Source organism: Penicillium alfredii, assembly GCF_028826965.1.
Source record: "Penicillium alfredii strain IBT 34128 chromosome Unknown utg000004l_segment0_segment0, whole genome shotgun sequence".
Taxonomy (NCBI): Eukaryota; Fungi; Ascomycota; class Eurotiomycetes; order Eurotiales; family Aspergillaceae; genus Penicillium; species Penicillium alfredii.
The window spans coordinates 2295273-2322612 of record NW_026622701.1 but is presented as its reverse complement, the minus strand read 5'-3'; the positions used below and the strand labels follow the sequence as shown (position 1 = coordinate 2322612).

At 52.3% G+C, this 27340-nt stretch overlaps 15 protein-coding genes across 15 annotated transcripts; 6 read left to right on the top strand and 9 right to left on the bottom strand.

The window, feature by feature from the left end:
- Window positions 1–266: 266 nt before the first annotated feature.
- NUU61_002523 (uncharacterized protein) lies at window positions 267–1468 on the top strand (the record flags this gene model as incomplete). The annotated part of the gene is made up of 2 exons (XM_056653105.1): window positions 267–299; window positions 383–1468. The coding sequence occupies 2 exons, from the start codon at window positions 267–269 to the stop codon at window positions 1466–1468; spliced, it is 1119 nt and encodes a 372-aa protein (XP_056514172.1).
- A 705-nt stretch (window positions 1469–2173) lies between these two features.
- On the bottom strand, window positions 2174–2869 carry NUU61_002522 (SNARE domain- containing protein; the record flags this gene model as incomplete). The annotated part of the gene is made up of 4 exons (XM_056653104.1): window positions 2174–2377; window positions 2433–2526; window positions 2585–2770; window positions 2859–2869. 4 exons carry the CDS (start codon window positions 2867–2869, stop codon window positions 2174–2176), a joined length of 495 nt encoding a protein of 164 aa, XP_056514171.1.
- A 510-nt stretch (window positions 2870–3379) lies between these two features.
- Window positions 3380–3936, bottom strand: NUU61_002521 (histone H2A.Z-specific chaperone CHZ1; the record flags this gene model as incomplete). Its single annotated transcript, XM_056653103.1, has 3 exons — window positions 3380–3660; window positions 3708–3717; window positions 3787–3936. 3 exons carry the CDS (start codon window positions 3934–3936, stop codon window positions 3380–3382), a joined length of 441 nt encoding a protein of 146 aa, XP_056514170.1.
- Window positions 3937–4249: 313 nt separating this feature from the next.
- Window positions 4250–6634, bottom strand: NUU61_002520 (OPT family oligopeptide transporter; the record flags this gene model as incomplete). Its single annotated transcript, XM_056653102.1, has 1 exon — window positions 4250–6634. One exon carries the CDS (start codon window positions 6632–6634, stop codon window positions 4250–4252), a length of 2385 nt encoding a protein of 794 aa, XP_056514169.1.
- A 1505-nt stretch (window positions 6635–8139) lies between these two features.
- hsp70 (molecular chaperone Hsp70) lies at window positions 8140–10110 on the top strand (the record flags this gene model as incomplete). Its single annotated transcript, XM_056653101.1, has 2 exons — window positions 8140–9929; window positions 9990–10110. 2 exons carry the CDS (start codon window positions 8140–8142, stop codon window positions 10108–10110), a joined length of 1911 nt encoding a protein of 636 aa, XP_056514168.1.
- Window positions 10111–10678: 568 nt separating this feature from the next.
- NUU61_002518 (uncharacterized protein) lies at window positions 10679–10972 on the bottom strand (the record flags this gene model as incomplete). The annotated part of the gene is made up of 2 exons (XM_056653100.1): window positions 10679–10856; window positions 10950–10972. 2 exons carry the CDS (start codon window positions 10970–10972, stop codon window positions 10679–10681), a joined length of 201 nt encoding a protein of 66 aa, XP_056514167.1.
- A 334-nt stretch (window positions 10973–11306) lies between these two features.
- Window positions 11307–12594, bottom strand: NUU61_002517 (putative mitochondrial GTP/GDP transporter Ggc1; the record flags this gene model as incomplete). The annotated part of the gene is made up of 7 exons (XM_056653099.1): window positions 11307–11642; window positions 11701–11878; window positions 11945–12078; window positions 12124–12255; window positions 12315–12356; window positions 12416–12453; window positions 12510–12594. The coding sequence occupies 7 exons, from the start codon at window positions 12592–12594 to the stop codon at window positions 11307–11309; spliced, it is 945 nt and encodes a 314-aa protein (XP_056514166.1).
- A 448-nt stretch (window positions 12595–13042) lies between these two features.
- On the bottom strand, window positions 13043–13576 carry NUU61_002516 (autophagy-related protein 8; the record flags this gene model as incomplete). Its single annotated transcript, XM_056653098.1, has 3 exons — window positions 13043–13076; window positions 13145–13377; window positions 13487–13576. 3 exons carry the CDS (start codon window positions 13574–13576, stop codon window positions 13043–13045), a joined length of 357 nt encoding a protein of 118 aa, XP_056514165.1.
- A 640-nt stretch (window positions 13577–14216) lies between these two features.
- On the top strand, window positions 14217–15600 carry hem13 (coproporphyrinogen oxidase; the record flags this gene model as incomplete). The annotated part of the gene is made up of 2 exons (XM_056653097.1): window positions 14217–14426; window positions 14497–15600. 2 exons carry the CDS (start codon window positions 14217–14219, stop codon window positions 15598–15600), a joined length of 1314 nt encoding a protein of 437 aa, XP_056514164.1.
- A 454-nt stretch (window positions 15601–16054) lies between these two features.
- Window positions 16055–18702, bottom strand: NUU61_002514 (putative microtubule binding protein HOOK3; the record flags this gene model as incomplete). Its single annotated transcript, XM_056653096.1, has 7 exons — window positions 16055–16240; window positions 16316–16411; window positions 16477–16856; window positions 16920–17032; window positions 17083–17159; window positions 17212–17272; window positions 17327–18702. The coding sequence occupies 7 exons, from the start codon at window positions 18700–18702 to the stop codon at window positions 16055–16057; spliced, it is 2289 nt and encodes a 762-aa protein (XP_056514163.1).
- A 567-nt stretch (window positions 18703–19269) lies between these two features.
- Window positions 19270–19744, bottom strand: NUU61_002513 (uncharacterized protein; the record flags this gene model as incomplete). The annotated part of the gene is made up of 4 exons (XM_056653095.1): window positions 19270–19405; window positions 19460–19469; window positions 19528–19552; window positions 19607–19744. 4 exons carry the CDS (start codon window positions 19742–19744, stop codon window positions 19270–19272), a joined length of 309 nt encoding a protein of 102 aa, XP_056514162.1.
- A 585-nt stretch (window positions 19745–20329) lies between these two features.
- On the top strand, window positions 20330–22528 carry NUU61_002512 (putative mRNA cleavage factor complex component Pcf11; the record flags this gene model as incomplete). The annotated part of the gene is made up of 5 exons (XM_056653094.1): window positions 20330–20494; window positions 20564–21762; window positions 21819–22014; window positions 22070–22426; window positions 22478–22528. The coding sequence occupies 5 exons, from the start codon at window positions 20330–20332 to the stop codon at window positions 22526–22528; spliced, it is 1968 nt and encodes a 655-aa protein (XP_056514161.1).
- Window positions 22529–22874: 346 nt separating this feature from the next.
- NUU61_002511 (Gfo/Idh/MocA family protein) lies at window positions 22875–24201 on the top strand (the record flags this gene model as incomplete). The annotated part of the gene is made up of 4 exons (XM_056653093.1): window positions 22875–22905; window positions 22957–22977; window positions 23039–23569; window positions 23630–24201. The coding sequence occupies 4 exons, from the start codon at window positions 22875–22877 to the stop codon at window positions 24199–24201; spliced, it is 1155 nt and encodes a 384-aa protein (XP_056514160.1).
- A 390-nt stretch (window positions 24202–24591) lies between these two features.
- Window positions 24592–25553, bottom strand: adk1 (adenylate kinase ADK1; the record flags this gene model as incomplete). Its single annotated transcript, XM_056653092.1, has 4 exons — window positions 24592–25000; window positions 25059–25213; window positions 25285–25337; window positions 25394–25553. The coding sequence occupies 4 exons, from the start codon at window positions 25551–25553 to the stop codon at window positions 24592–24594; spliced, it is 777 nt and encodes a 258-aa protein (XP_056514159.1).
- Window positions 25554–26067: 514 nt separating this feature from the next.
- rpn8 (proteasome regulatory particle lid subunit RPN8) lies at window positions 26068–27263 on the top strand (the record flags this gene model as incomplete). The annotated part of the gene is made up of 3 exons (XM_056653091.1): window positions 26068–26251; window positions 26318–26643; window positions 26712–27263. 3 exons carry the CDS (start codon window positions 26068–26070, stop codon window positions 27261–27263), a joined length of 1062 nt encoding a protein of 353 aa, XP_056514158.1.
- Between the last annotated feature and the right edge of the window lie 77 nt (window positions 27264–27340).

Sequence of the window (27340 nt, the reverse complement as noted above, 5' to 3'; positions counted from 1 at the left end):
GACTTCCACACTATGACCCAATCATTCACAATATCTTGAGTTGTTTTAGCTCAATTTATCTCTATGAAGACGAATGCCTGCGGTGGAATTCTTTTCGCATATCGAGACACGCGATAAACAACAACCCCCTCGGTGGACGACCGAACAACCCACCACGCCCACCACGCATCAACACCTCCGAACAACTCCAACTATCAGCTCTATCCAATCTCAACCCCACACAAAAGAAACCTGGTGTTCAGCTCAGATAATCAGTCGGCGCGGCCATGCTTTCGCTTCCATTGATCACCCCGAGCGACGTACGTCTGCTGGAGGTCGCCATTCCCTCAGAACCAAAAGTTGCCAGCTGCTAACCTAGCTTCTGATTTGCTATGCTTTCCAGTCTCATGAATTATGGTTTGGGTCCTCCCAATCGTACCGTTCGTCCCCTTCGCACCAAACTCCCGGCGATCCAGCTTCCAATCACCCGTCGCGACGCAATGCCAACCCCAGCAGTGGCCACCGCGCATTCATGCCGTCTCGCGCACCATCAAACACGCTTTCTGCCTTACTCGTCGAAGAACGGGCCCTCCGCGCACGGAAGCAAAACATCGCGTCGTTTGGATACTCGTGGATTCGGCCGGCGGGATGTGCCAAGACGATGCTGGGGATGAAAGAGGAGGAAGCCGAGCGTGAAGAGGCGCTCGCTGCGGCAGAGGCGGAGATGGCTGCTGCTGAGGGGCAAGGGATGATGGATGAGGATGAGACAGGAATGGACCGTCCCGAAGGCGAGGAGGACGAGGAACAAGGCATGGAGCGCGATTTGGATGACGATATTCCGGACGCGGATGCCGATGCCGAAGGCCTGATTGAGGAAGGAGAGGAAGGGCTGGAGGACGATATCGCGGATGAGGAGGGATACATGGAACGGGACCTGGATGACGATATCCCCGAGGGCTATCCCGATGATGACTACGGCGGCGAGGGGCTTTATGACGAGGACGACGAGGAGGATGAGGACTTTGATAACCAGCCTGACCTGGATGCCGAGATCCCTGCCGCTAGCGAGGGCGAGCCCATGAGCGAAGAAGGCATGGTCCGTGACCTGGATGACGATATTCCCGACGCTGCCGAGGACGGGTCCGAGCAGGAAGGGGAATGGCAGCATACAGATACAGAGGAAGAGCTGGACGATGATGATGACGATGATCCCAGCATCCCCCACTCTCGTTTTGCAGAGAACTTCCGGACTAGCACGCCCAACAGTCGTGGCGGCTTGCCTCCGCCGCTTCGCCGCGAACGCGGGACCGAAGCCCAGCGGCGGTTCCTACAACGCTGGAGTGGTGGGGGTGATGCCCTGGACTCGAGCAGTGTGGTCCTTGAGGAGGAAGATCTGCGCACTTCCATTACGAGCCAGGGGAGTCGACGCAGTGGATTTGGACGACGGTTCCCACGGCATCTCGGTGGGCCCAGGGATAGTCTCAATTAAGCTATGCACAGGAAAAGTTGCTCTTGTACTGAAATCACGGTGTTCTGCATTGAATTAACGGCGTTCCGGTCAGGCCAGAAGGGGCGGGATGGGAAGCCAGGTGGGAATTCTGATGGCATTTGATACCGACACCTGTGGTCAGTTTCCAATTTACTGAATACTATCATTCTGCTCTCTTAAATATCCTTGTAGCAAGATGAGAGTGTAGTACAAGAAGCTTTTGGTGTTATTTTTCCCCCCACCAATGTAGCCTCTGTTTAGCAGCTCTATATGCAGTATGTACTCGGTGTACTTAATACATTTTGGAATGAAACAATCACTCAGCCAGACTCAATTCCCACTGGCCACTGCTCTAGGCAAAATAGGAAGAACTCGATAACTTCTCAAGGACAAGGAGCTCAAAACAGAGCCAGAACCTAGGGTTCCGAGCAGATCAAAAGCGATAACGCCATAAGAGCGTGCCAGAACCGATACCGAAATCATGTCCAAGCCAATCAAACATGGTGTATGGACTGCCCTCATCCCTCAATATAAAATAGCCCCCCAAACGCCGTGGCCTGAAACTCATGTCGAATGTCTCGATAAACGCTCGTATGTATGTGCGCCTCCCCAGGTCGAGAGGAAGAATGGCTTGTTGTCGTGCCTGAAAGGTCGAAAGAAAGATTAAATGGAGATGGCGAAAAGAAACAAGCGACGTTGTACTCTTCAAAAGAGCCATACATAAAAAAACAAGAGGAAGACGGCGATGAAGAAACCCAGCCACACCCGCCAACCGACGCCGGTGCGCTCAGCCATACGAAGCATGCGAGTCATGTTTCCACGAAGCCGAACTCGGGTGCTATCGAACGAGTCGTTGAGGTCTGCGAGGTTCGAGGTATCGCGGATTTCGTCGCCGATGGCAAGAGTGATCTGACATTGTCATCAGTAACTGGCCACACGCCTAAAATTCACAATGGCTCCATACGTCCTTCAACATCTTGACCTTGGCGGTGATCCCCTCCACTTCGTTATCATTTTGTGATTCGAGAGACGAGAGAACTGCGTCAGAGTAGTGTCCTCTTGTACTCAAGTTAGCATCTGCGCTTATGGCCACTGGTCGGGGGCTGTCCCCCATACTTCTTGTTTGGCGTTGCACTTCGGAATCCCGCGTCATTCGGACTGCCATTTGCATAGCCATTACCCGCCGGACCGGGGTATCCGTACCCGCCGGCAGGCGCAGGCGATTTGCTAGCCGGGCGAGAGTTGCCACCGTACGCGTCGAAGAGAGATGAGGAGGAGCGAGGATCACGCTGTCGGGGAAATCTGTTGGTTGTCACCGAGATCGTATTAGCCACATGCGCTGTCCCTGGAAGCTCCCTCCGAGAGGAAACGTAGAGAGCAGGAACTATACCGGGAAGCCATGGCCGCGAGAATGACACTGGGCAGGATTTGAGATGTCGACTTCTAAGTCAAGAAATCATCCAGGAGTTGATCAGCAGTGATTGGGGAGCATGACGCAACAGAAGAGAAATCACCAACCCCCGTTGCCCTGTCGTCGATGGTTGCAGAGACAAAAACACAAGGTGGCCATAGCGTTAACTTCGACGCACGTGATATCTCTCAAGAGATCGAGCTGCTTTGGCTACAATTTCGAGGTGATCGAGGTTGACTATAGAGATATGATCTCTTGTGGATAACATTCAATTTGATTCCACAAGTTTACAGGGGATCAAGGATAAGTCAATGACTGGTAGATTGCGCTTGTGAAAAGCATGAGCAGAGATCAGAAGCGAGGCTCATAGATTCATCGTGGTCACCAAAAGAGTAAAGAAATTCCGAGACACGCGAGAAAAACCTCCCTCCCCATCGAGTCCGTGGCGCCGATCATTTTAAAGCAAATCCCATGCCTCCTGTGGGTTCATCAAGACGCGCTTAGTCGCGCATCTGGTCATCATCGTTGTTGTCGTTGTCATCGGGAGCCTCGAAGTCGTCGTCATCGTCATCCTCTTCCATCTCGTCGCCCTCGCTCTTGGACTTCTCGGCCACCTCGGCGTAATCGATGGCCTTGCCACGGGTGCGTCGGCCACCCTGGATGATGTTGCTTGCGGAGATGGGCTCGAGGTTCTCATCTTCCTCGTCGTCTGAAGCAGGGAGAAAATCAGTCAGTACATCAGTTAGAAAGGAAAAGAGAGGGAGAGATAGTATGCTTAGGTCTTCGAGTCCATCGAGGTCGAAGCCATGATCGCGAGGGAGCGCGTACCGTTGTCAGCCTAGAGATGCGCGACATGATCAGTAAGAGTAGGCTAGTGAGTTGTTTGAGAGAACGGTCGCAGACTCACCATCTCATTCTCACTCTCCGACTCGCTCTCGTCCTCGTCCATGCTCAGCTCCTGCGTCGGGTCCTGGGCCTTGCCCTTGCCCTTGTCCGCGAAAGCGGCATCGGGGGCATTGGCAGCAGGGTCGTTGCTCAAAGTCGCGTGGTCACCCATGATGAAGAATGTGGAAAGAAATTGGGTTGAATAGCAAAGGGTAGGAGATTTGGGAAAGAGAAAGGGAGAGAGAGAGAGAGAGAGAGAAGAGCGAGGGGATTTAAACCAGTCTGCAAGTAAGGTAACCTTCTAACCAAAACAACCCCAGTAAGGGACCCGATCCCGTGATGTGATTGGCGGGGTGGACGGTCACCCCGTGACAAGCCTTGCCCTGATCTTCACTTGGCTTGACCAGGTCGCTGCCTAGCTATTTGCATGAACGATATCAAGAAATTCAAACAACTACAACTTAATCTTGTTAATCTGTGTTGCTTTAGCTTTCCGAAGCAAAACACCGTTCCACCGACTCGGCATTATTGCCCCACCAGTGCGGCATCGAGATTTGCTTGCCTGCACCAAAAAAGAAAAAGATGAGTAGCATGTTGAAATTAAACCCTGCATCGAAAGCAGCTGCCACCAAGTAATTGTACCGCTTCCATACCTCGAATCGGTGGCGGTAAGCCCAGTACATCACAATGTACCCGCCGATGATGGCAGACGTGTAGCCAGTGCTGATATTACCGTAGAACATGGCCATACCCCCAAAAAAGATACTGACATTCCACAGGTCAATCCGCAGCCAGGGGAAGATTCGATGGAAAGTATACAAGATGGGAGGAATCGCTGCACCCACGAGGAATGACCAGGGAAGAGCGGCCATTTCTTCTTGCGCGAAGAGTCTTTTGGGACCGAGAACGGCATACTGGACACCCATCGTATTATATGACTGTAGGCTTTGACCAGTCCATTGATTGAGGGGATCGTTTTTCTTGCCCGTCAAGTAGTCGCCTTTGGTGTCCATGACCCACCGCACGACGGCATAGTTCATCGGAACCCCCAGGATGGTGCCAAAGATCTGGGAAAAGAACACGGTGCGTGGTGGTATATGCATATAATGACCAACCTTCTGGTCCTGTAGCATATACTGTGCGCGATACCAGGCATCACCTGCGATGGACCCGTAGACGGAAGGGCCGCACGGGTGACGATGGCCCTCGCCGGCCTTGGTATGAATCATATAGCCGTACATCAGCTCATTGAAGGAACCGGTTTCAAGCTGATAGTTGGAGATGGCGTAGAGCCAGGCAAATGGAATAACAAAAATTCCGGCACTGGCCAGCGCAACGAATAATGTCCATACAGGAATGAAGAGGTATCCGCACGCGAGGATTGTGATTAGAATGACGAAGGCGGCAATAAACAAAACAAAGTACCACCACCATGGGATCTCTTTGTACTGTCTTTGAATAACATTGAGGCGGTCGTGGTATTGATGATGAATCCCTTGCTCGCGCGTAGAGGCACGAGCCTTGCGAGTGGCTAGGATTTTGCGGATGTTGCTAGCGACCTGGGTAAACCCGAATGTTGCAATCCAGGTAACTGCGGCTGGAAGCTTGGCATAGTCAAAGAAGGTCGCCCATACGTTTTGCAGGCCCATGTACATCGGTCCATAATCCTGATATGCTGTCTCGTTGAGGCGAAAATCCGGGGTGAGCACATCGAGGACAGGATACTGCGTGCCATTGGCCATGAAAAGGCTATTGGACATGAGACCGTGATGATAGGAGCCTATATTTCCCCACTTTGCTGCAGGAAGAAGGACCCAGCAATTGAAAGCAAAGGCTAGGAAGAGGATGACCTGCGTCCACCAAGGGGTGAGCATTATCGAGGACTGATTCCAGTTGATGTTAGACCAGTCCAGGGAGAGATTGAGAAAGCCCATGCCTCCGAGTCCAGAGCCGATAAAATTAGCCACCTTGTTTCGAGGCGCCAACCAGCAGAGGAATGCAAGTGACGAAGTAAAAGGAAAGGCATATTCCGGGAGAAATTGCCACATAGTCATGCCCAGGAGTGCAAAGAAAAACACCTTCATCTGGCGCCGTGCGAGAGGCGACGAGGAGTCTGTCTTCCGAAAGGTTTCAAATAACGTGGTTTGCATCAGAGCCTTGGGCCAGATGTAATGGGGATCCGGTAGTAGAATCTGCCGCGCAATGGCAGCGAAAGCATACCCAATCCAAACAATGGCGAGCATAAAGAAAATACCGATCGCTGGATGGAGGCGTTGACCATACCAAAGCTCTGAAAGTACAATTGGGGTGTATCCTATGTTGTAGGTGGCTCCAGATGCCGCCGTCAGAGTGACCAACACATGCTCTTTGATGTTCCAAGGGCCTGGATTCAGATTAAAGGCATATCGCTTGCCGGGCAGTCGGATTACCCAAGCCGGGAGGACTCGTGCAAGAAAGTGACCTGCATAGTGGCATGCGATCTGCACAAAGAAGACGGAGTAAGGTGCAGTCGTTGTACGGAAGTAGCTCATCTGGGAGAGAAAAGCTCCAGGAATGACGAAGAAGGCCGAGAGAACGAAGTAGCGGAATGTGATTGTCGGCAAGTCTGGATCATCGTTCAGGTTGATCAGTTGACGCACTTGATGAGGCAACGCCGCGATTTCGGGATTGTCGTGGCTCTCGAGCTCAATAGCCGTTGTCTCCGCCTGAGCTGGAACTTGTCCCTCGTCCAAAATGCCCGACTCTGATAGCTTTGGTTCCTTTGCTGATTGAATGGTGATGTTCTCTGCACCTGCGCCCGTTCCTAACGAATCGTCCCTCTGGGTCTGGGTTTCCCGTCGTCTTCTCTTGATCGCGTTTAGTAGGGCCATTTTGTACGATGGATGATCAGAGATCCATGCTGGTCGAGCCAAGAGGGAGATTTTAAAATCCCGATAGCTGATGGCGTGCGACCCCAGTCCCTCATCGCCATATCGTCAACAATGAAATTTTTCGTAGACGGTCCACTGCCACAGATGGCTGGAATATAGACAGACCAATAAAGGGCCGGAATGAGAGCTCAGTTGCAGCGACTAATGCCGGAGAGTTACATTCGATGAGCGCCAAAGAGCTTGATCGCCCGTAGCGCGGATGGCGTTATCGCATCTTTGAGCTGAGCTCCAACAGGCCATTTCTTGGACTATTATTCATATGATTTCTGACTTCTCGAGGGTTGCAAGACTCGTTTCTTCGAGGACAATCTTTTGCAGGGGGTGGGTGTAGCCGGTGGCAGCGCCATGTCTTGGAATGGCCTCTGAAAGACGGTCCACTTTGTTTCCAAAAGCAATCGAAATGGCTGCCTCATCTTGGGTTTTCTCTTCTTGATTTCTTTGCCAGATACTTCTTGACACCTCACATAGCAGGCAGTCATGTAGTCACCTGATCGGCCTACAATCGTGCTATGCCTTCTATAGTCATACTTCACTTCGATAACCAAAGCTGCCCTTATTTTGCATCACCAAATGGCATCAGAACCGATCCGATCATTACAAGGCCACCCCAGTCTCACCACACTCAGACAACAATATCACCGTAATGGAATATAGTGACCGAGTCCAATATCGATCTGGTCATCCCGCGATATTCATAGTAAGAGGTTCACTCTGACAATTCTGGTGATACTTTCCCCTTGCTTGTTATTTCTCAGATATCTCCACCTGGGCCTGTAGAGTCGATCAATAAGGTAGACACCTCAGGCTCTCCATCTCTATGAGCCAATTCAGCCTAAGGTATACCTTAATGAATGCCTCAGGCCTCGAGAAAAGCCTGCATCATCGTCCCACCCGATGAATTCATGATGACGCCCTGTCCAGCTGATGACCATACGAAACAGGCTACCTGGGTCCAGTGCCAGGGCTGACTCGGGTGAAAATTGTAATTATGTCCGGTAATTACACCATCCCACTAAATTACATCATGCAGTGCCCCGCCAAAAAGAAAAAAAAGACACACAACACTATACATCTCATAAAGAAAAATTGCATAGAAATTGGAACTTGAAAATAATACAAATAAATGAAGAATCAATTCGTCATTTCTCTACTCCACTGGGCCCATCTCGAACCGTCAGGTCGCTTCGTGAAGGGTGGAAACTGCCTGTTGCTGGGGCATCGAAGCCCGTGGAATCTCATGGATGCCCATAGAAGCTGCCCCTACTAGAAGCTTCTGAGCCATACACCGCTCACTATATAGCAGGTTTTGGTGCCCTCTCCCACTTTTTCTTTCTTTCTCTCACTTTCAAATACCCCAAAATCCCATAACTCTTTCCCCCCCTCTTCCACCCTGTACACTACACTCTTCTTCTTCACGAATTTCCTTTTCTTTGACCACACACACCATGGCTCCCGCCGTCGGTATTGATCTGGGAACCACCTACTCCTGTGTGGGTGTCTTCCGTGATGACCGCATTGAAATCATTGCCAACGACCAGGGTAACCGTACCACCCCCTCGTTCGTTGCCTTCACCGACACCGAGCGTCTCATCGGTGATGCCGCCAAGAACCAGGTCGCCATGAACCCCCACAACACCGTCTTCGACGCCAAGCGTCTTATCGGTCGCCGCTTTCAGGATGCCGAGGTTCAGGCTGATATGAAGCACTGGCCTTTCAAGGTCATTGAGAAGGCTGGCAAGCCCGCCATCGAGGTTGACTTCAAGGGCGAGACCAAGCAGTTCACCCCTGAGGAAGTCTCCTCCATGATCCTGACCAAGATGCGTGAGACCGCTGAGGCCTACCTCGGTGGCACCGTCAACAACGCTGTCGTCACTGTCCCCGCCTACTTCAACGACTCACAGCGCCAGGCCACCAAGGACTCCGGTCTCATTGCCGGTCTGAACGTCCTGCGTATCATCAACGAGCCTACTGCGGCCGCTATTGCCTACGGTCTGGACAAGAAGACTGAGGGCGAGCGCAACGTCCTGATCTTCGATCTGGGTGGTGGTACCTTCGATGTTTCCCTCTTGACTATTGAGGAGGGTATCTTCGAGGTCAAGTCCACTGCTGGTGACACCCACCTGGGTGGTGAGGACTTCGACAACCGTCTGGTCAACCACTTTGTCAACGAATTCAAGCGCAAGCACAAGAAGGACCTCACCACCAACGCTCGTGCTCTCCGCCGTCTTCGCACTGCTTGCGAGCGTGCTAAGCGCACTCTGTCCTCGGCTGCTCAGACCTCGATTGAGATCGACTCGCTCTTCGAGGGTATTGACTTCTACACCTCTATCACCCGTGCCCGTTTCGAGGAGCTCTGCCAGGACCTCTTCCGCTCCACCATGGAGCCCGTTGAGCGTGTCCTCCGTGACGCCAAGATCGACAAATCTTCCGTCCATGAGATTGTCCTGGTCGGTGGTTCGACCCGTATCCCCAAGATCCAGAAGCTCGTCTCCGACTTCTTCAACAAGGACGCCAACAAGTCCATCAACCCTGACGAGGCTGTTGCCTATGGTGCCGCTGTCCAGGCCGCTATCCTGTCTGGTGACACTTCCTCTAAGTCCACCAACGAGATCCTGCTGCTTGACGTCGCCCCGCTGTCGCTCGGTATCGAGACTGCTGGTGGTGTCATGACCCCGCTGATCAAGCGCAACACCACTATCCCCACCAAGAAGTCTGAGACCTTCTCGACCTACTCCGACAACCAGCCCGGTGTCCTGATCCAGGTCTTCGAGGGTGAGCGTGCCCGTACTAAGGACAACAACCTGCTCGGCAAGTTCGAGCTCACTGGCATTCCCCCGGCTCCCCGTGGTGTGCCCCAGATTGAGGTTACCTTCGACCTGGATGCCAACGGTATCATGAACGTCTCCGCCCTTGAGAAGGGTACCGGCAAGACCCACAAGATTACCATCAGCAACGACAAGGGCCGTCTCTCCAAGGAAGAGATCGAGCGCATGCTGGCTGAGGCCGAGAAGTATAAGGCTGAGGACGAGGCCGAGGCTTCCCGTATCCAGGCCAAGAACGGTCTCGAGTCGTACGCCTACTCGCTCAAGAACACCCTGGGCGAGGGCAAGCTGCAAATCAGCGACGACGACAAGAAGAAGGTCGAGGACAAGATCTCGGAGATCATCAACTGGCTCGACAACAACCAGACCGCTGAGAAGGACGAGTACGAGTCCCAGCAGAAGGAGCTCGAGGCGTATGTGTCCCTTTAAAACATCTCATCTTTCACTACACACATGCTGACTATTTTCTCTAGTATTGCCAACCCCATCATCTCCGCTGCCTACGGCGGTGCCGCTCCCGGTGGCGCTCCTGGCGGTGCTGGCGGTGCCCGCTCCGCTGACGAGGTCGAGGAGAAGCCTGAGGAGCTTGACTAAATGCTTTCGCTCTGTCTCACGCTTCCTTTTCACGTCTTGTTTTACGAACTAATGGGATATCGAGGTTTCTTTTCGCGCATTGACTGCATAGATACGAGGTTATCTCTGGCCGGGTGATAAAAAAAAAATCCTGGCAATTCAAAATGTTCTAATTGACTTGGCTCTTGTCGTAAATTACTTGGTATTGGTCTACATGATCCCTCTTCTCTACAGTTGGATGTCTTAAGGTCGGTGTACATTGTTAGGGGTCTTCTCTCTTCACAATTGCAAAGGCTATCGTAAGCTGTTATCAATGCATAAGTTCGTACAAAGGATTGATGCAAGATAATTTACAAAACCCGGAGATAATACGATAGGCGCCAGTCTATTGAAAGACATCAGCATACGGCGTCGGAGAAAAAGATAGCTGTTAATAACTCCGGTAACTTACTGTAGACAAGACACCTTCTCCATTATGCCCAAACCCGCGGTATCTTGCCAAGGTACCCTCGTGTCGAAAAAGAAAAAAAAAAGTAAACGCCAACTCCCGGACAGACAGAAAACCCCCGGAATCAAGCTCGTCTTCAACTTAAAGGCCTTGGAAATCCCCATTCCACCACCGCTGCAAGCGCTGTCCGCCCATTTGCACCACAGTCCCGTACCCAATCTGCGAGGCCTGCTCCGGATTCTTCTCTTGTTGGTCGCGGCGGATGCGGGTCATGGCGGCCGTGATGCCCATTGTGAGGGCGAAGAGAGGGTCTCCGATCCTGTTGAGGTACGGCGTTAGAATGGGGATGCGATTGGAAGGAGATGCTTGGGATGAAATTGCAGGTTGGAGCTGCTTAGGAAAGGGAACATACCGAGAAATGAGATAGACGGGCATGATTGTCTTCTGTGCAGGAAGACCTGAAGTCTTGCAACTCGACAAGATAATGCTAGTCACGTGATGGCATCACCAGATGCTGTCCGGGGAAACTGATTCGCTCGCATCTTACTTGATTGTATAGAAACATTAGACCCGGTTGAAATAAATACGTCGCTTCTTAGACTATCCTCTAGACCCCGAAACAAAATAAACATGTCTATGAAAATACACAATCGGGCCCTCCCTGGACAAGAGGAAACGTCACACACCCGAACAAGAAACGAGAGAAAAGAAAAAGAGGAGAGGTGGGGTGACACCAGGGAAACGCCAAGATTATCAAGTTCGTTTGCATCTATACAACCTGGCCAAAGGCAGGGATCAATGTCTGTGCCAGCCAGAAGCTGAACACCAGCTTGGGACCCGTCATCAGCAACTTGGGGGTCAGGCCCTTGAAGAAGCTGGTAACACCCTCGTTCTTGGCCATGTTGGAGATAATTCGGAAGCCCGACTCCGGGTTGTCGAAGTTGCGGTTCTGGATCCGGGTCTTAATCACGTCCAGGGGCGCGGAAACGACCAGCGAGGCGCTGGCACCGCAGACCGAGGCGACGAAGTTCTGCGCCCAGCTGGCTGAGTTGTAGTCCTTCAGGTCGTAGATGTATTCCTTGGCAAACGCAGATCCACCGAAAAGCTGCCGATTTCTTGTTAGCGACTTCATCTGGCGATGCAAACTGCAGAGGGTGCCATACCGCGAATGAGCCGGGAGCGTTGCGGGCGGCCGTCCAGCCGGCACCCCGGTACAGTCCCATACCCTCATCGGAGATGATTTTGAAGAGGCCACGGCCACGGAAGGCCTCGGGGTTCGTCTGGCGCTTAATCTTCAGAACATCCAGAGGAAGCAGAACAATCTCTCCAATGCCGATCAAACTGGAGTGGGTTGGGGGGGATCAGCGCTATACATTCGATTGACCTAGGGAGTGCAAATTTTCTCACCTTCCAGCAGTCGCATGCATAATGGCCTTGCCAGTTCCCTTTCCGAATGCATTATCAAAATCGGTACCGTGGTGCTTGGCCAAGTAGTCTCGCGCAAAGGGTTGACCGCCGTACTTGTAAATCCGTTGAAGGACCTTCAATTTTCAATGCCATCAGTAGGTGATCTTTTGTTTTCGTACCGTCCCGGGTTCACGAACCTTGTAACCAGCAGCATATCCCAGGCCAGGGAAGAGAGAGGTGAACTTGCGGGCGACCGGCGCATTGGCGTACTCTTTGAAAACAACTTGTTTGAAAGCGCTGGCGGAAGTTATCTGGGGCAGCCATTCGGTCAGCAATGCACTCCATCGGGCGCAATCCTTTCCAATCCTACCCGGGACTGGTTGCTCATCAACCGCTTAGCCGTGGTGTCGACCTGTGTGGGAAAATGTCAGTGTTGGGTTTCCAGGGCACTGGAGGGTATTATAGTCGTACAGGGTGGAAAACCATCAGCTCGGCGATACCAGCAGAGCCTGGGAAAGTCACACATGAGCATTTTGATCACTTTAATTCTGCAGGACTCGCCTACCGGAACCGAGAAGACGAGCGGTCGCGGATTCTCTCTTGACATCCTTGGAGGCGGCGCCAGCACCGGCTTGGGCAATGGGAGACATCTTGGGTGAAAGAAGGGGGGGGGGGAAGAAGAAAAGGAAAGAAATCAAGACAAAAAGGACCGAAAACCAGGGGCGCAGAAGAGAACCGGGGAAAACAGTCAAAATTTATCACAGCACGCGGGCGCTAATCCTGATTGGGCCGGCCGGAGCAGGTGTCCAACTCCGGCCCATTTTCATATGAACTATGAAGGGCTTCTATTATGGCTTCATATTCATAGCCTTAGATGGTCTTCATATTTCGATTTGTAGCTATCACTGAGCATGGCTGTCAAGCGACACTGGAAGAAAAAAAATGCACATAACACCGAGTCGAACGCCAGAGTGACCGAAGAACCACATATCCCCAAGGTTGGAGACAGTCCTCTCATCACCCAGCACCTCCCCTACTAACCCAGACAGGTCACCAAACCAAGGTGCATAGAGCGACATGAGAGCTGCAAATCCACCTTTACAAGTCACCAAACGTGTTCTCGCCCGAATACCTAGCAGTGTATTAGCATGGGAAGATAGATCTCTTTAGATACGAAGGGGAAAAGGAATGGCCACATACGTGATGTACAAGAACCCATCCTCGTCCTTGTGCTCTTCGTAGATGCTGCTCATGAGTGCCGCCGTGGGTGGGAGGACCTCATCGACGAAGATGAAGATGGCCTTCTCGGGGGAAAGCTTGATGCGCTTGCGGATCACATAGACGAACTGACCCACGGTGAGGTCGGCAGGCACCAGATACTTCTTCTTGTCGATGGTAGCGATGTCCGACTTCTCGACCTTCTCACAGATGACCTATCGATCGAAACCCGTTAGCGACCGAACAAGCGGTGAGTCTCCCAGTGCATCGAGCTTGGTCGCACCCCACGAACAGATGCAAGAGTTTCAGAGAATAGGGACCTACCGGAATGCGATCAGCGTACTTTTGACGAATACGCTCAGCTTCAGCCTTTCGCTTCTCGAAAGGGTGCTCGTCCTTGAACTTGGAACGCATGGTGGCTGATAAGGTGGGTTTGATAAGTGAAGCGGGTCAGGTGGAGCAGCAAGACCCCAGAGGAGCTCCAGGGGGTTAAGATGGCAGTGGAAGAGGGGATTTCTCAATAGAAGTCTGGGAGCGGAAACAGGAAGATTCTCAACGTAGAGAAATCAAGAGATGGAGAAGGAAGAAGAGGGGTGATGGGGAATGAGATGACAAACCCCGCTGACGTTACCTGTTCGAACATCACGGGAACAGGCGGTGAGTCAGGCAGAACCGTCAGATGCGCACTGTATATATAGTCACATGAGCTATAGTATATGCCTTAGGTATCTACATTGCTAGGTTCTTATTATATCGTAAATATTGGCATATTGTGGTTTTATTAGTATTAGTATAATAATATATTATATATAGAGTATATTATATATTATAATCAGGACCTATACCTTATATAGTATATTTTCTTACTGTAACCTCCAGGGGTAAATCTAAAATTCCTCACGATGCATGCACGTCCCCTGATCGACAACAAACAGTGCAAACCCATCTGGGGTCGGATCGACCGAGGCTGCATTCCCTTTTGGCCTTCTTCCTGCACCCCCTCTCCCCAGAATCCTTCCAAGTACAAGCACGGGCACCATACTTTTGACACAAAATGGCCTCTCGATCATTGATGCCTCTTCGGAGGTCCCTGGCCCAATTGCCAGCTCGAGGGTCTCGTACCGCTAGGCGCCATGCCGGCACGCCATTCCGGGGTCTTTCCACGGCACAGAAACCCCAGAATGCACCGCAGTTCACTGTCTGGCGGCCTTACTTGCGGCTTGCAATTGGTGTGCCTTTCATTGGTGCCATTATCTACTCAATGGTAGGTCATCAACCCTTCAATATGTTTTGGCCCCCAATGCCATTGCGACGTGGATTAACCCCGGATGCAGATGACTGAGGAAGTCACTGAATTGGACTCCCCATCCATTGCTGAGCTGGATGAAGCCCTGAAGCGATCCTCAGCCATCAATGAGTCCTCCCCGATGCGATTGCGGATGGAAAAACTCATCAAAGATGAGCAGCAGAAGATTATTGAGGAGCTCAGCAGAATCGATGGCAACCAATTCCGAGTTGACACTTGGGACCGTCCTAGTGGCGGTGGTGGGATTTCGTGTGTGCTGCAAGATGGGAACGTCTTCGAGAAAGCCGGTGTTAATGTCTCGGTGGTCTATGGTGAATTGCCACGGCCAGCCATTGAGAAGATGCGCGCCGACCACAAGTCCTTCGTGGGTGCGGACGTCGAGTCCCTGAACTTCTTTGCCGCCGGTCTCTCACTGGTCTTGCACCCACACAACCCCATGGCACCCACGGTGCATCTGAACTATCGATACTTTGAGACGTCCGATCCCAAGGATCCCATTAACGGGGACAAGAACTGGTGGTTCGGAGGTGGCACGGACCTAACTCCAACCTACCTCTTCCCCGAGGATGCCCAGCACTTCCACAAGACCATCAAGGATGCTTGTGATCGTCACGACACCACATACTATCCCAAATTCAAGGCCTGGTGCGACAAGTACTTCTACATTCCCCACCGAGGCGAATCCCGCGGCGTCGGTGGCATCTTCTTCGATGATCTGGACGCCAATTTCCTGCAGACTTCTGCCGGCTCTTCGTCCAACCCGCAGGAGACTCTGTTTTCTTTTGTCTCGGACGGTCTACGCTCCTTCCTTCCATCCTATGTGCCCCTTATCGAGCGGCGAAAGGACATGCCGTTTACTTCTGCTCAGAAGGAGTGGCAACAGCTGCGCAGGGGTCGCTATGTCGAATTCAACCTGGTGTATGACCGTGGTACGAGTTTCGGCCTGCGCACTCCCAACGCTCGTATTGAGAGTATCCTGATGAGTCTCCCCCGCACCGCCAGCTGGGCTTATATGGACCCGGTCTCTGGCACGAGGACGGAGACCACTCAGGAGGAAGAGGAACTGGCGGAAGATAAGGTCAGCGAAAAGGAGATCATGGATGTACTGAGACACCCCCGGCAATGGGCATGATCGGCCCCTCTCTTAGCCCCTTTCCACATTTGGCATATTGTGTATCATTTTTGTCTAATTGGTCTCAAGGACCTGGCCGTGTCAATAGCCATGTATAGTGCATAGTACAATATTCAGTATATATTTTCGAAATTGAAACATCTATTGGTGTATCTGACAAGTCTATCTTGAGAAACGAAAACCCCCGTTTAACTCTTCTTGCTCCCTTGCGATTAAAGGATATCAAGGAGCCAAAAGGGCTCAAGCTGATATGGACACAGGGGAGATAAAAACAAAAATGAGAATCATATCCGAGAGACAACAGATAACACTTTATTGCGGGTGAAAGGCAATCAGGTGGGAATATAAACCAAAAAAGGGAGGAAGCGACGATAAAAAAAAAAAAAAGGCAGCAAAACAGATAGTACGGACATATGAAGCTATACACTCATGAATCACACTCACGGAGAATGGCCTACTGGCCAGCTACCATGCTTCTCTGCTTCGCCAGCCACCCTCGTGCATCAGCCATGTTGGCACCATGGCGATAGCGAGATACCGTCATGTTGTTATTCTGCCAACGGCTCTGAAGATGATACCAGGCTGAGCCCACGAGGCTAAGCTCGCGGGCTTGGTCATCGATGATTCTCTGGAGCTCAATCTGAGCGAGTGACCCGATGGTTAGCATAGGTCTGGTGGTTGCCGACAGCAACCCATAAAATAGTAGCCAACTCACCTCGTGTTCTTTGGGAATGCCATCATCCAAATTCTCCTCGTAGTTCTTCATCCGCTCTCGGAGTGACTTGATGAGCTCGTTTTGCTGTTGAATATACTGCACAGCGAGGTGTGTTAGCATGCCCAGATACGAAGCAACCAACGACAATGACCAAAACTGACCTCTGCGCGCTGAGCCAGCCGCTCCACATTCTTCTCCAGGACACCCGCACACTGTTTCAGGAGCTCGAAGCTCGATTTCTGGGGAGCTTCGCCCTCACTGTTGTGGGTCTCAAACTCGCCAAGGAGCGTCTGCATCTCGTTCATCACCTCTTGGTCCTCGGCGCTGATTTCATTTTGCTTATTGTTGAGCATCTTGCGAAGCTCCTCCCGCTCTGCGCACACTTCGCGCACCAAGGTCTGACTGGCATCTACCTCGGCCTCCAAGTGATGAACATTCTGGGAGAGGCCATCCCATTCGCCACGGAGCTTTGTCAATTCAGCCGAGTTGTGCTCATCAAGCTCTCGAAGCACGTCTGCTTTTTCAGTGTTGACAAGGCCAACTTTGCAATCGTAAGCATTCTGTCAAAATGACTCAGGGCATGGCATTGGAGATAGAGACTTACTTTGAGTCTGTGCATCGGACAGCTCCTTCTTTGTCGTTTCGAGGAGATCCTGAACGTCCGCAATCTTCTTAAGCGTTCCGGTGTAGCTTTCATATAGTTTCCAATACTCCTCGCTGCAGGGCACATTAGCAATGCCATGCACGTTGTCCAGGCTTGGGCTCACCTTTGGCTGGAATTGGCCCGCGCAAGCTGCACAGACGCGGCAAAGTTTTCAGAAAAGCCTTCTGAATGGGACCCGGGCTAGTAGTCATCAATATCGGGATTGCGCCTGGTAAGTGAAAAGTAAACATACAGCTGTTGAGGGCGCCTTCAGTGATTCCATCTCTCGTTTCAATTCATCATTCTCGGATTTACTGCCCGCGATTAGCCTTCCAGGCCATTGCCAAACCACAGTGGGTAATACATACAGCTGAGTTTCCTTGACACCGATCGCTTCGAAGTCCTTGTGTAAGGTGCCTTGCATCTTGGGTGTCTCAGAGCCAGGAGACGGACTTTCCGGCGAGCCTTCCAATTCCCGGAGGCGTTCACGTAGCTCACTAATCAGGGCATCGTCCCTCTCATGTTGCTCGTCCGCGCTTTCGAGTCTTTCCGTCAAGGCATGATTGTTGAACTCAAGCTGCTTTTTCAGATTCTGGATTTCGTTGCACTCTTGTTCAATGCGAGGCAAAAGCTTGCGATACTCCTCCAGCTCCACATCCTGCTCCGATGACCAGCGTTGTTGCGAGTCCGAATCTTTGAGCTGCTGCTGAAGGTCTTTGATTTGGTTCTTGAGGGTCTGGTTCTCTTTCTCAAAGTCCTGGCTGGCTTGGAGCTTCTGGCGATACTTCTCCGCCGCATTTGCCTTGCGTGCAAGCTGATCTCTGTCGGTCCGAAGTTCATCATAGTCGTCTTGTAACTTTTGGTGGCGCTGGTTCTTGACTCGGAGGGACTCAACCGTCATGCGTAGGCTGTCAATTTCATCTTGAGCCGCGTTCAATTTCGCCTCCTGGGACGCGATCAAATCATCCTGTTGGCGGGTTTTGCTCTCCAAAGCTTTCGCATTGAATCCCAGGTCACCCTTGCCAGACTTCAATGTGACTAGCCGATCTTCGGTAGACGCAAGACGGTTCTGCAGGGTATCGTTGTTCTCCTGAAGACGCGCCAATCGATTATGCAAGTCCTCCAGCGCCTTCTCCAGTTCCTTCTTCTCGTGGGTAAGACGATCGTTCTCCGCAAGCACCTTCCCCACGCGCTCCTCGAATTGCAATTCCAGGTCCACGGGCCGATCGTGTTTGGACAGGTCCTCCCTGAGCTCGTCGGCGGCATCCATCGGCTCGTGTTGACCATTATGTGCCTCCTCAATGATATCTTTGAGACCTTCCTGGGTCGAGGTGCTCAATTCCTGGAGGGTCTGCACGTATGTTTCCGCGTTGGGGGAGCTGATGGCCGCGATCAGGAGAAGTTTCAGTAACTTGTTGGTTTCCTTGGTGGTGGCCTTCTCTGCGACAGCTTCGAGATCGGGAGACGGGTCAAGGCCGGACGGCAGGGAGTCATCGTTCTGGTGCCGAATATAGCTGAGCAACAGCTTGTGGATGTGCTTCAGGTTCTGCCACTTGGCCACCCAGTGGTCGGAAGGGTTGCGCTCGGGGATCTCGTCGAGAAAATACTGCGGATCGATGTCCTGAAGGATCTCCCACAAGATAACCCCATCGGTTAATTCATCGGTGGCCCGGAGAGTTTTGCCCAGGGAAAAGCTGTTGATCCATTCCAACAGAACCTTGGTCACCGTGTGTTCCGACGCCATGTTGGCGAATGACGTGTCTGAATCGAATGCCAGCAGGGGGGATACCGATGCCAATTCAACAGAGAAATGTCCACAAGGAAGAGAATTCGAGGATGGGATCCCTGCTGGCGGGAGTTTGAGGATGCACGCGTGTGTTTTGGGGCCAACACCGGCTCTAAACTAGCGGGGGGATCGTCCCGATCTTGGAGAGATTCAACACCCTCGACTGCACTACATATGGAGCATTTTTGGAGTTCTACTTTACTGGTTTGTGGACACACTACAAAACATAAAATCATGGAATTGATTGGACGAAACCAAATATTCCCCTAGATCTCTAGTTCCCAAGCAGCCCTTTCCAATTTCTCCGAAACAAATCGCCAGTCGCAATCCAAGAACTCCTCCTAAAACTAATTCCAAGCGCCATGGCAGTACTTTGCCCTGCCCAAGTCTCCTCAAGAGACTGTGTATCCCGTTTGGTGTATCACGGCCTGGGCAGCCAGGCCCTCAGCCGGTGCTTGCCATGGGTTACCCCAGAACCAGCTGCGACATAGAATTCATAAACCCCATAGATATTGCAATAGCACTTTAAAAGCTGTGCTCCTCACCCACAGAGTCTCGATTGATCGTCACGGTCTGATCTTCTTCGATATTGGGTTTGTGGTCGTCTGACTGGGTGGATACAATATCAAGAGCCTTCGCGGGAGCCTCAGCGGCAAACCCTCTAGATGATAATTAGATGGGCACTGCAGGGAATGATCAAAGAGAGGCACCATACTTGATCAGATCTGCGTGGCAAATGGTTAGCATACAAAGTCTCTTCACGGCCTATGAAACAGAACTTACTGTATTCATGAGTGATGACGCCACCCTAAAAGTATCAGTCAATAACAACTGTCTTGTTGCGCAGCAATGACCAGCGTACAGAAGCCTTCAGGGACTCTTTGGCCTGGTCCATGACCGAATCAGGTGTGCCCTGGGGATAAGTAATAATAACAGACTTCAGGTCCTTGGCAGCCAGTGCCAGTGGAAGAAGATCCACGATAGTCAAAAAAAGCTTCATTGTGTATTGCGACGATTCATCCAGGAGAGTTGAAGAAGTCAGAGAGGGACGAGGCGGTATCCACTAAAGAGCGACTGGCGTCATGGTCACGGTCACGGTCACGTGGTCGAGGCAGAATCCCTTTCTCGGTATCCGTGTTTCTTCTCCATCTTTCTCTCTCTCTCTCTCTCTCTTTCTCTCCATCGTCTTCTTGCTTCAATTCCAAGACGCCTTTTTGTTTCCACCCATCGAGCACCTTTGCTGTGCTCATACTTCCTTAGCTCTTGCACCCTTAGTGGTTTCATCCAGGACGTGAAGGAAGATAGACATACACAGTGGATGGTGGCAGGTTACTGGGTTGGACTGAGGAGCGTCTGCATTTGTTGTCTCGAGTCTCGCCATAGCTAGCAAGCATTGACAATTTTCGAGTTTTCTCATCACTTTCTGTGGATTGTCCACGAAGGGTTCTACTCTGCGAACACGGACAAGAACTAAGAAAAGAGAACCAAAAGAAAAGAAAGAAGAAAAACAAACGAGAGAGAAAAACAAGGGTGATATCATCACCGAAGAAGAGACGGAATCACCGGAATCGGTCTTGAATTCATCATGTCAGGGCTGGTTTCCGATGAGGTCGCCGAGGACTACAAGAACTCCTTGGAGGATCTAACCACCAACGATAGGTTCCAAATCAGCAACCTGACTGTCATAGCCAAAGAAAACACCGAAAATGCTATGGCTATCTCGCGAGTTTTGGAGAATCACATTCGATCAGTACGTGCTCTCCTGTTCCCCTCCCCTGTTTTGCGCCGTAGGCCTCGATGGCCTCTGACCACCTTGTAGACACCACCCCCGCAGAAGCTGCCGGCGCTTTATGTAGTCGATTCGATCGTCAAGAACGTGGGAACACCATACACGCTCTTCCTGGGACGAAACATGTATCAGACCTTCATGAACGCGTACACGCTGGTCGATTCGCAGACTCGCCGCAAGCTGGACGAGATGCTCAAGACATGGAAGGAGCCGGTGCCAGGCTCCTTGGATACTCGCCCAGTCTTTCCATCCGATATCACCCGCAATATCGAAAGTGCTCTCATCAAGGCGCGCACGGCAGCTCTGCAGCAGCAACAGGCCCGAGGCCAGCCGGATATCCTCAATCGCGGCTGGGGAAGTGCTACCCCGACAGGATGGACTAATAGTCCTACGCCTCCCCAGAATATCGCCCGACACCCGCCAATCCAACCATATCTGAACAATGGACATGGACTTGGTACATCGGTAAGGATTCTATGCGCCAGCCTCGGCGGCAGTGCTGTGCTAACCCAATCCACAAGACCCCCCCCGCAGCCCCATCGGCCCGATGCCAATCTGGACTCTCTCAATAGGGACTTAGATGCGTTAGTCGCTTCTGCGCGAACCGATTTCGCCAACAGTCCCTTCGACCCGGCCTCTCAACAGCGCTTGAAGGCCCTGCTGGATCTCCAAGGTATTCTACAGCGACAGCAACTCACTCAAGAACAATTCAAGCTTGTCCGTGATCAAGTCTCTGCACTGGCTGCAACGCAGCCGGCATCCACCACCCATAGCCCTCCTACGAATGGCCCAGCAGTATCAGCTCCTCCCGTGTCCACCTCCACTCCGCCTGCACAACCCGTGTCGCAACCGTTACAGCAGCTTCTCAATCCTGGCACGCTAGCGGAGCTCATCAAAGCCACCGCTGTGCGCCAGCAGCCCACTCCTCCACCACACATTCCTAACGTCCTCCCTCAAGTGCCTCAGATCCCTCAGCCCAATGCCACACCGCAGCCTGCAGTCGCAGAAAATCCTCTAATCGCGGCCCTGAGAGCGCGTGGTCTCTTGCCTGCGTCATCGGCGCCGCCATCTCTCGCACCGTCACCGGGGACACCTGTTGCCGGAGGACCTGGCTTACCATTCCTTATGCCGGGTCAATCTCATTCTACGCCCCCAGTTCCGAATCCCCAGGCGCCTCCACCGTCCAACGTTTCATCTGTAGTCCCGATGAACACTGCATCTATGAAAATGTGAGTTCCAACACCATTGCTGGATGTATAAAACTTGCTAACTTTGTATAAAAAAGACCTCGAATGGCTCTTATCGTCTCTCTTTATGAAGCACGTCCGAACCGATGTGGAACCTGCGGACGCCGATTCCTCACGACGGAAGAAGGTAAAGAAAAGAAGGCTCGGCACTTGGACTGGCACTTTAAAACCAACCAGCGCATGGCAGAAGCTGCCAAGCGGGCCCAAACCCGCAGCTGGTATGTCGACGAAAGAGTGAGTGCACTACACCGTCTGAATTTCCTACTTCAATGATTTTAACGATCGACAGGATTGGATCAAATCCCGAGAAGATGGCGATGACCAAAGCTCTGTCGACCCCGAGGCCACTGGAGCTGTGGGAGTGGATAGCAATGCGTCCAAGCAAGGACCGCCCAAGCCGTGGATCCGTGCCCCGAACGACGCCATGCTCCGCAACACGCCGTGTCCCATCTGCCAGGAGAAATTCGAGTCAACATGGTCTGAAGATGTGCAGGATTGGATTTGGCAGGATGCGGTCAAGGTTGGCAGTCGGGTGTATCATGCCAGTTGCTATGCCGAAGTGACCAAGGAAGTCCCAGTGCGCGGTGGAACGCCGCAAGCCCGGACTGGCACGCCCGACTCGGTGCTGGGCAAGCGCAAGGCTGAGGTATGCATATGGTTGATCGATTTCCAAGGGTGCAGGGCTAATATTTCGCAGGGTACGGAATCTCCTGGACTCAAAGTGCGCGTCAAGACGGAGCCCGCGTGATCCTCGACTGTACAGTATATCGCCTTCGTGTCTCAATTCTTTTTTTTTTCTTTTTCTCTTTTTTCGTTGCATTGCGGGGGAGTCTCATCCTAGGCGTTGTCCATAGCGAATTTCAACTTGACTTTCGGCATATAATATATGGTCTATAGTACAGTATATTTTGTGTACTGTATGTATACCTAGGGGTTAGTTGTAGCTGGGTGACTTTGTATTCTGCCCCCGCTCGGTGCATCTCCGGCCCTCCATGTTTCTCCAACTGCACGACCAGACGCCATTATAAATCCGCACCTTTCTCCTCTACATCTCCTCCATTCCTGCACAGTTGAATTCCCCGACACCGATTATCATGGCGCACACTATCCGTTGGGGCATCATGGGTACGAAACCAATCCTTTTCCCGTTGAGATGAAGCTGACTTCTTCGAATAGCCACTGGTTGGATTGCCGACAGTATGTTCTACTTGGACCCATCAGTCAAGACAAAATCATCGAAAACTCATACTTTAGACAGTGTTTGTACGCGATCTCCTCATTGACCCCAAGACTCGCGATGCCTCCGACATCGCTCACAAGGTGGTCGCCGTTGCCTCGTCCTCCGCCAAGGACCGCGCCGACCAATTCATCTCAGCCGCCGGCATCCCCAGTCCCTGTGCTGCATATGGGTCCTACGAGGCTCTCGTGGCGGACCCGAATGTCGACGTCGTCTACGTTGCCACCCCACACTCCCACCACTACCAGAACGTGAGGCTGGCACTGGAAGCGAGCAAGCATGTCCTATGTGAGAAGGCATTTACGGTCAATGCAGCGCAGGCCAAAATCCTGTGTGAGATTGCCCAGCAGAAGAACCTCTTTCTCATGGAGGCCGTCTGGACGCGGTACTTCCCGCTGAGTGTCCAGGTGCGCCAGCTCATTCAGAAAGGTGAGATTGGCGAGGTGCTCCGCGTCATCTCGGACACCAGCTTCGGCGATGATGTCGAGGAGAAATGGGGTACAACGCACCGCATGGTGAACCCAGATCTGGCGGGTGGCAGTCTTTTGGACTGTAAGTTATTTCCCCCTCCCTCATTCTGGGCAACCAATGCACTTACTGACTTGAGTTTAGTGGGCATATATTCCCTCACCTGGGTCTTCCAGACGCTCTATCACACCCTGCCCCGAGAACAGAGGAAGCCTCCCACTGTGACCTCGCAAATCACCCCTTACCATTTGACTGACGCCGACGAGGCTACCACCATGCTTCTGAGCTTCCCAACCAGCACGCCCTCGAACGGCGCGCACCCACACATCTCCCAGGGTGTGGCCATGACTAGCATCCGGGTCTCGACCGACCCGGATGAGAAGGGCACCTCTGGTCCTCCGATCCGCATTCAGGGCACCAAGGGTGAAATCCAGGTTTTTGGACGAGCATTCCGCCCGACCTCGTATCGCATCATCCCCAAGAAGGGCGGCGGCGAGGTCCGGGATGTCGAGTGTTCGTTCCCCGGTGACGGCCACGGGATGTACTGGGAGGCGGATGAGGTTGCACGTTGCCTGCGGGACCAAAAGCGGGAGAGTGAGGGGTTGCCATGGGAAGAGAGCATTGTGATTATGGAGGTGATGGATGAGGTGCGCAGACAGGGAGGCATGACTTATCCTCAGAAGATCGAGTCGACCGAATATCCGCTGCATCTGTGAAGAGGTGACTGGTGAACATATATACCTCGGTAGATATAGCATCCCAAGCATCCTGCACGTACAATATAAGAGGCCAACTATAGTTTCCTACAATAGATTTCCTACGATATATTTCGCAGTTCATAGCATGCCGGTGACGATGTATTGGGTACCCAGAAGAAGTACACATACTATACAGGGCGGCTTCGAGGGGGTTCAGCCCAGATCTATCAAAGGACACAACGCCATGCTTCCTGCGTGATCCCGACAAAATAATAATAAAAAGGTACCCCGACAAAAGAAAACGGGCATCACACAGCTCAAATGGCGACTCGTCCCTCCCAAAAGTCCTTTTCGTTGCTTTTTTTTTAAGGGAATTGACCTTCCAAGGGCGGCCCCCCTCCGGCTCGCTTAGTTTTTGTGGAAAACACCGAGCAGGCTCTTCCACACCTGGCCAGGCTCCTGGCTGGCGTCAATGCCCCGCCAGATACCAGTCTTCTTGTAGTAGCCAACAACGGGGCTGGTCTGGTCGTGGTAGGTAGCCAAGCGCTTCTTCAGGGTATCGGCGTTGTCGTCAGACCGCTGGATGAGCGGCTCACCCGTCACGTCGTCCTTCATGTCATCCTTGGGCGGGTTGAAGATCTTGTGGTACGAACGGCCGGAGGCAGGGTGGACCAGACGGCCAGTGATCCGGGCAACCAGCAGGGCGTCATCGATCTGCAACTCCACCGCATGCTGGAGCTTCTGCTGGCGCACTCCAAGCATGTCATCCAGCCGCTCAGCCTGGGCAACGGTCCGCGGGAAACCATCCAGAATGAAACTATCCAATGTCAAGTCAGTCGAGCGCAGGTAGATCAGCTTTCAAGGGATCGACGAACCCATTCTTGCACTCGGTGTTGTTTTCCAGCTCGCTCTTGATCATGTTGACCATGATCTCGTCGCTAACCAGGCCACCCTGGTCCATGATCTTCTTGGCCTCCTTTCCAAGGTCGGTCTTCTTGGCGACTTGTGACCGCAGCATGTCTCCGGTAGCCTGTCCCAGGATGAAGACGATATCTGTCAGCCAACCAAATCATGTGGGACGCGAACCGAGGGTCAACTCACCAGGTGGCACACGCAGAACTTGTCCTTGATGTTCGGGGCCTGCGTGCCCTTGCCTAATAGGAATCTCAATTAATAACCATGGGCGCATAAAAATGCGACCATCGCCTACCTGCTCCTGGAGGGCCCATGAGGATCATGCGCATCTGCTCCGTCACCGTCTTAGGCTTGTTGCCATTGGCAAGACGGTCCTCCAGGTCGACCACCCGGGACTCCAGCTTGCCAATTGTGTCCTTCAGTCCGGAGACGACATCTTCAGTGATGGGAGCCATTGGGAATGAAAGAAGAGGAGACGGATCTGAAGCGACTCAAGTAGTTGCAGAGCAAAGGGGGAGGAACAACAAGGTAGACGGGGAAATGGAGAAATGGAAGGGAAGAGAACATCTTAGCGCCCGAGGTTCGGAGCACAGACACGCACCGGATCATGGATGGTACACACCGGGAATATCATGTCTAGTCCATTGACATCCACACTGAGAGATACGTAGCTCTATCTGCCGAATAAATCTATATCTATCGATTTATCTATTTTGATTTATATATTTCTACAGCCATATCTAATGCCAGTAATTCGAGCTCTGGTTTATGAGTGGCTGGTGGCTTACCTAACCCGTGGCGCAGAGCTCTCCAGGGCTCGGTCGTCATCTGCACCGCGCGCCATTGACACCTTCTCTACTCTTTGTCGTTCTCGGTGTCTCATATCATTTTTTTTGCCATTCTGGACCTGCTTGGTCTTTTCTCTGGTTGATAATTCAGTTCCGTTTCTTTTCGTTCTCCCTTTCCGCGATGCCTGCCACCACGGCGGACACCCTATCCCTCGTCACCCGCACCGTCACGGTCGCTCCGTTAGTCCTCCTCTCTGTCGCAGATCACTACGGGCGAACGGCCAAGGGTACTCGAAAACGTGTGGTTGGCGTGTTGCTGGGTGAGAACACGGGCCAGAATGTGCGGGTATCAAACAGTTTTGCTGGTATGTCGGAAACTTGGGAAGAACCAAATCCGCTTTGACGATGAGCTGATGGATCGACGTTGGCAGTCCCGTTCGAGGAGGATGAGAAGGATCCATCGGTGTGGTTCTTGGACCACAACTTCGTCGAGTCGATGAGAGACATGTTCAAGAAGATCAATGCCCGTGAGAAGCTTGTCGGGTGGTATCACTCCGGTCCCAAGCTGCGTGCGTCAGACCTGCAGATCAACGAGCTCTTCAAGAAATACACCCCCAATCCCCTGTTGGTGATTGTCGATGTGCAGCCGAAGGAGGTCGGCGTTCCTACGGATGCTTATTTTGCCGTGGATGAAATCAAGGATGTGAGTTGGTCTACTTGGATTGGTTTTGAAAGGACTGGGGGGTGGCTAATCAATGTACGTGGATGATTGCAGGATGGCACAACAACCTCGAAGACGTTCGTGCACACCCTTCCATAATCGAGGCCGAGGAAGCCGAGGAGATTGGAGTGGAACACCTTCTGCGAGACATCCGGGATGTGGCAGTAGGCACACTCTCCACCCGCATCACGTCGCAGCTGCAATCTTTGCAAGGGCTGCATCTGCGGCTCCGTGATATCGGTCAATACCTCCAGAAAGTCCTCGACCACGAACTCCCCATCAACCATGCCATCCTGGGCAACCTCCAGGATGTCTTCAACCTTCTCCCCAACCTGTCCACCCCGCCGACGACGCCGCGGATCAGTGGCCAGGAGACGCAGATTGAAAACAGCGAGCTGGCCCGAGCCATGAGCGTCAAGACTAATGACCAACTGATGGCCATCTACATCAGCAGTCTGATCCGTGCCATCACGGCATTTCACGACTTGATTGAGAACAAGATCCAAAACCGACAGCAGCAGGAGGAGAGCGATTCAAAGCGGGAGCAGGAACTCAATGCCTCCAAGGGCGACGAGGCTAAGAAGACCAACGGATCGACGAACGGCGACCAAAAGGAGGAGCAGGATAGCTCCGACAAGAGCAAGAAGAAGAGCTGAGCTGCTTCTTTTGTTTGCAGAGAATCCAACAATCGACACCCGTCAATTCAATATGCCCGCTTAGATTGGATTGATTC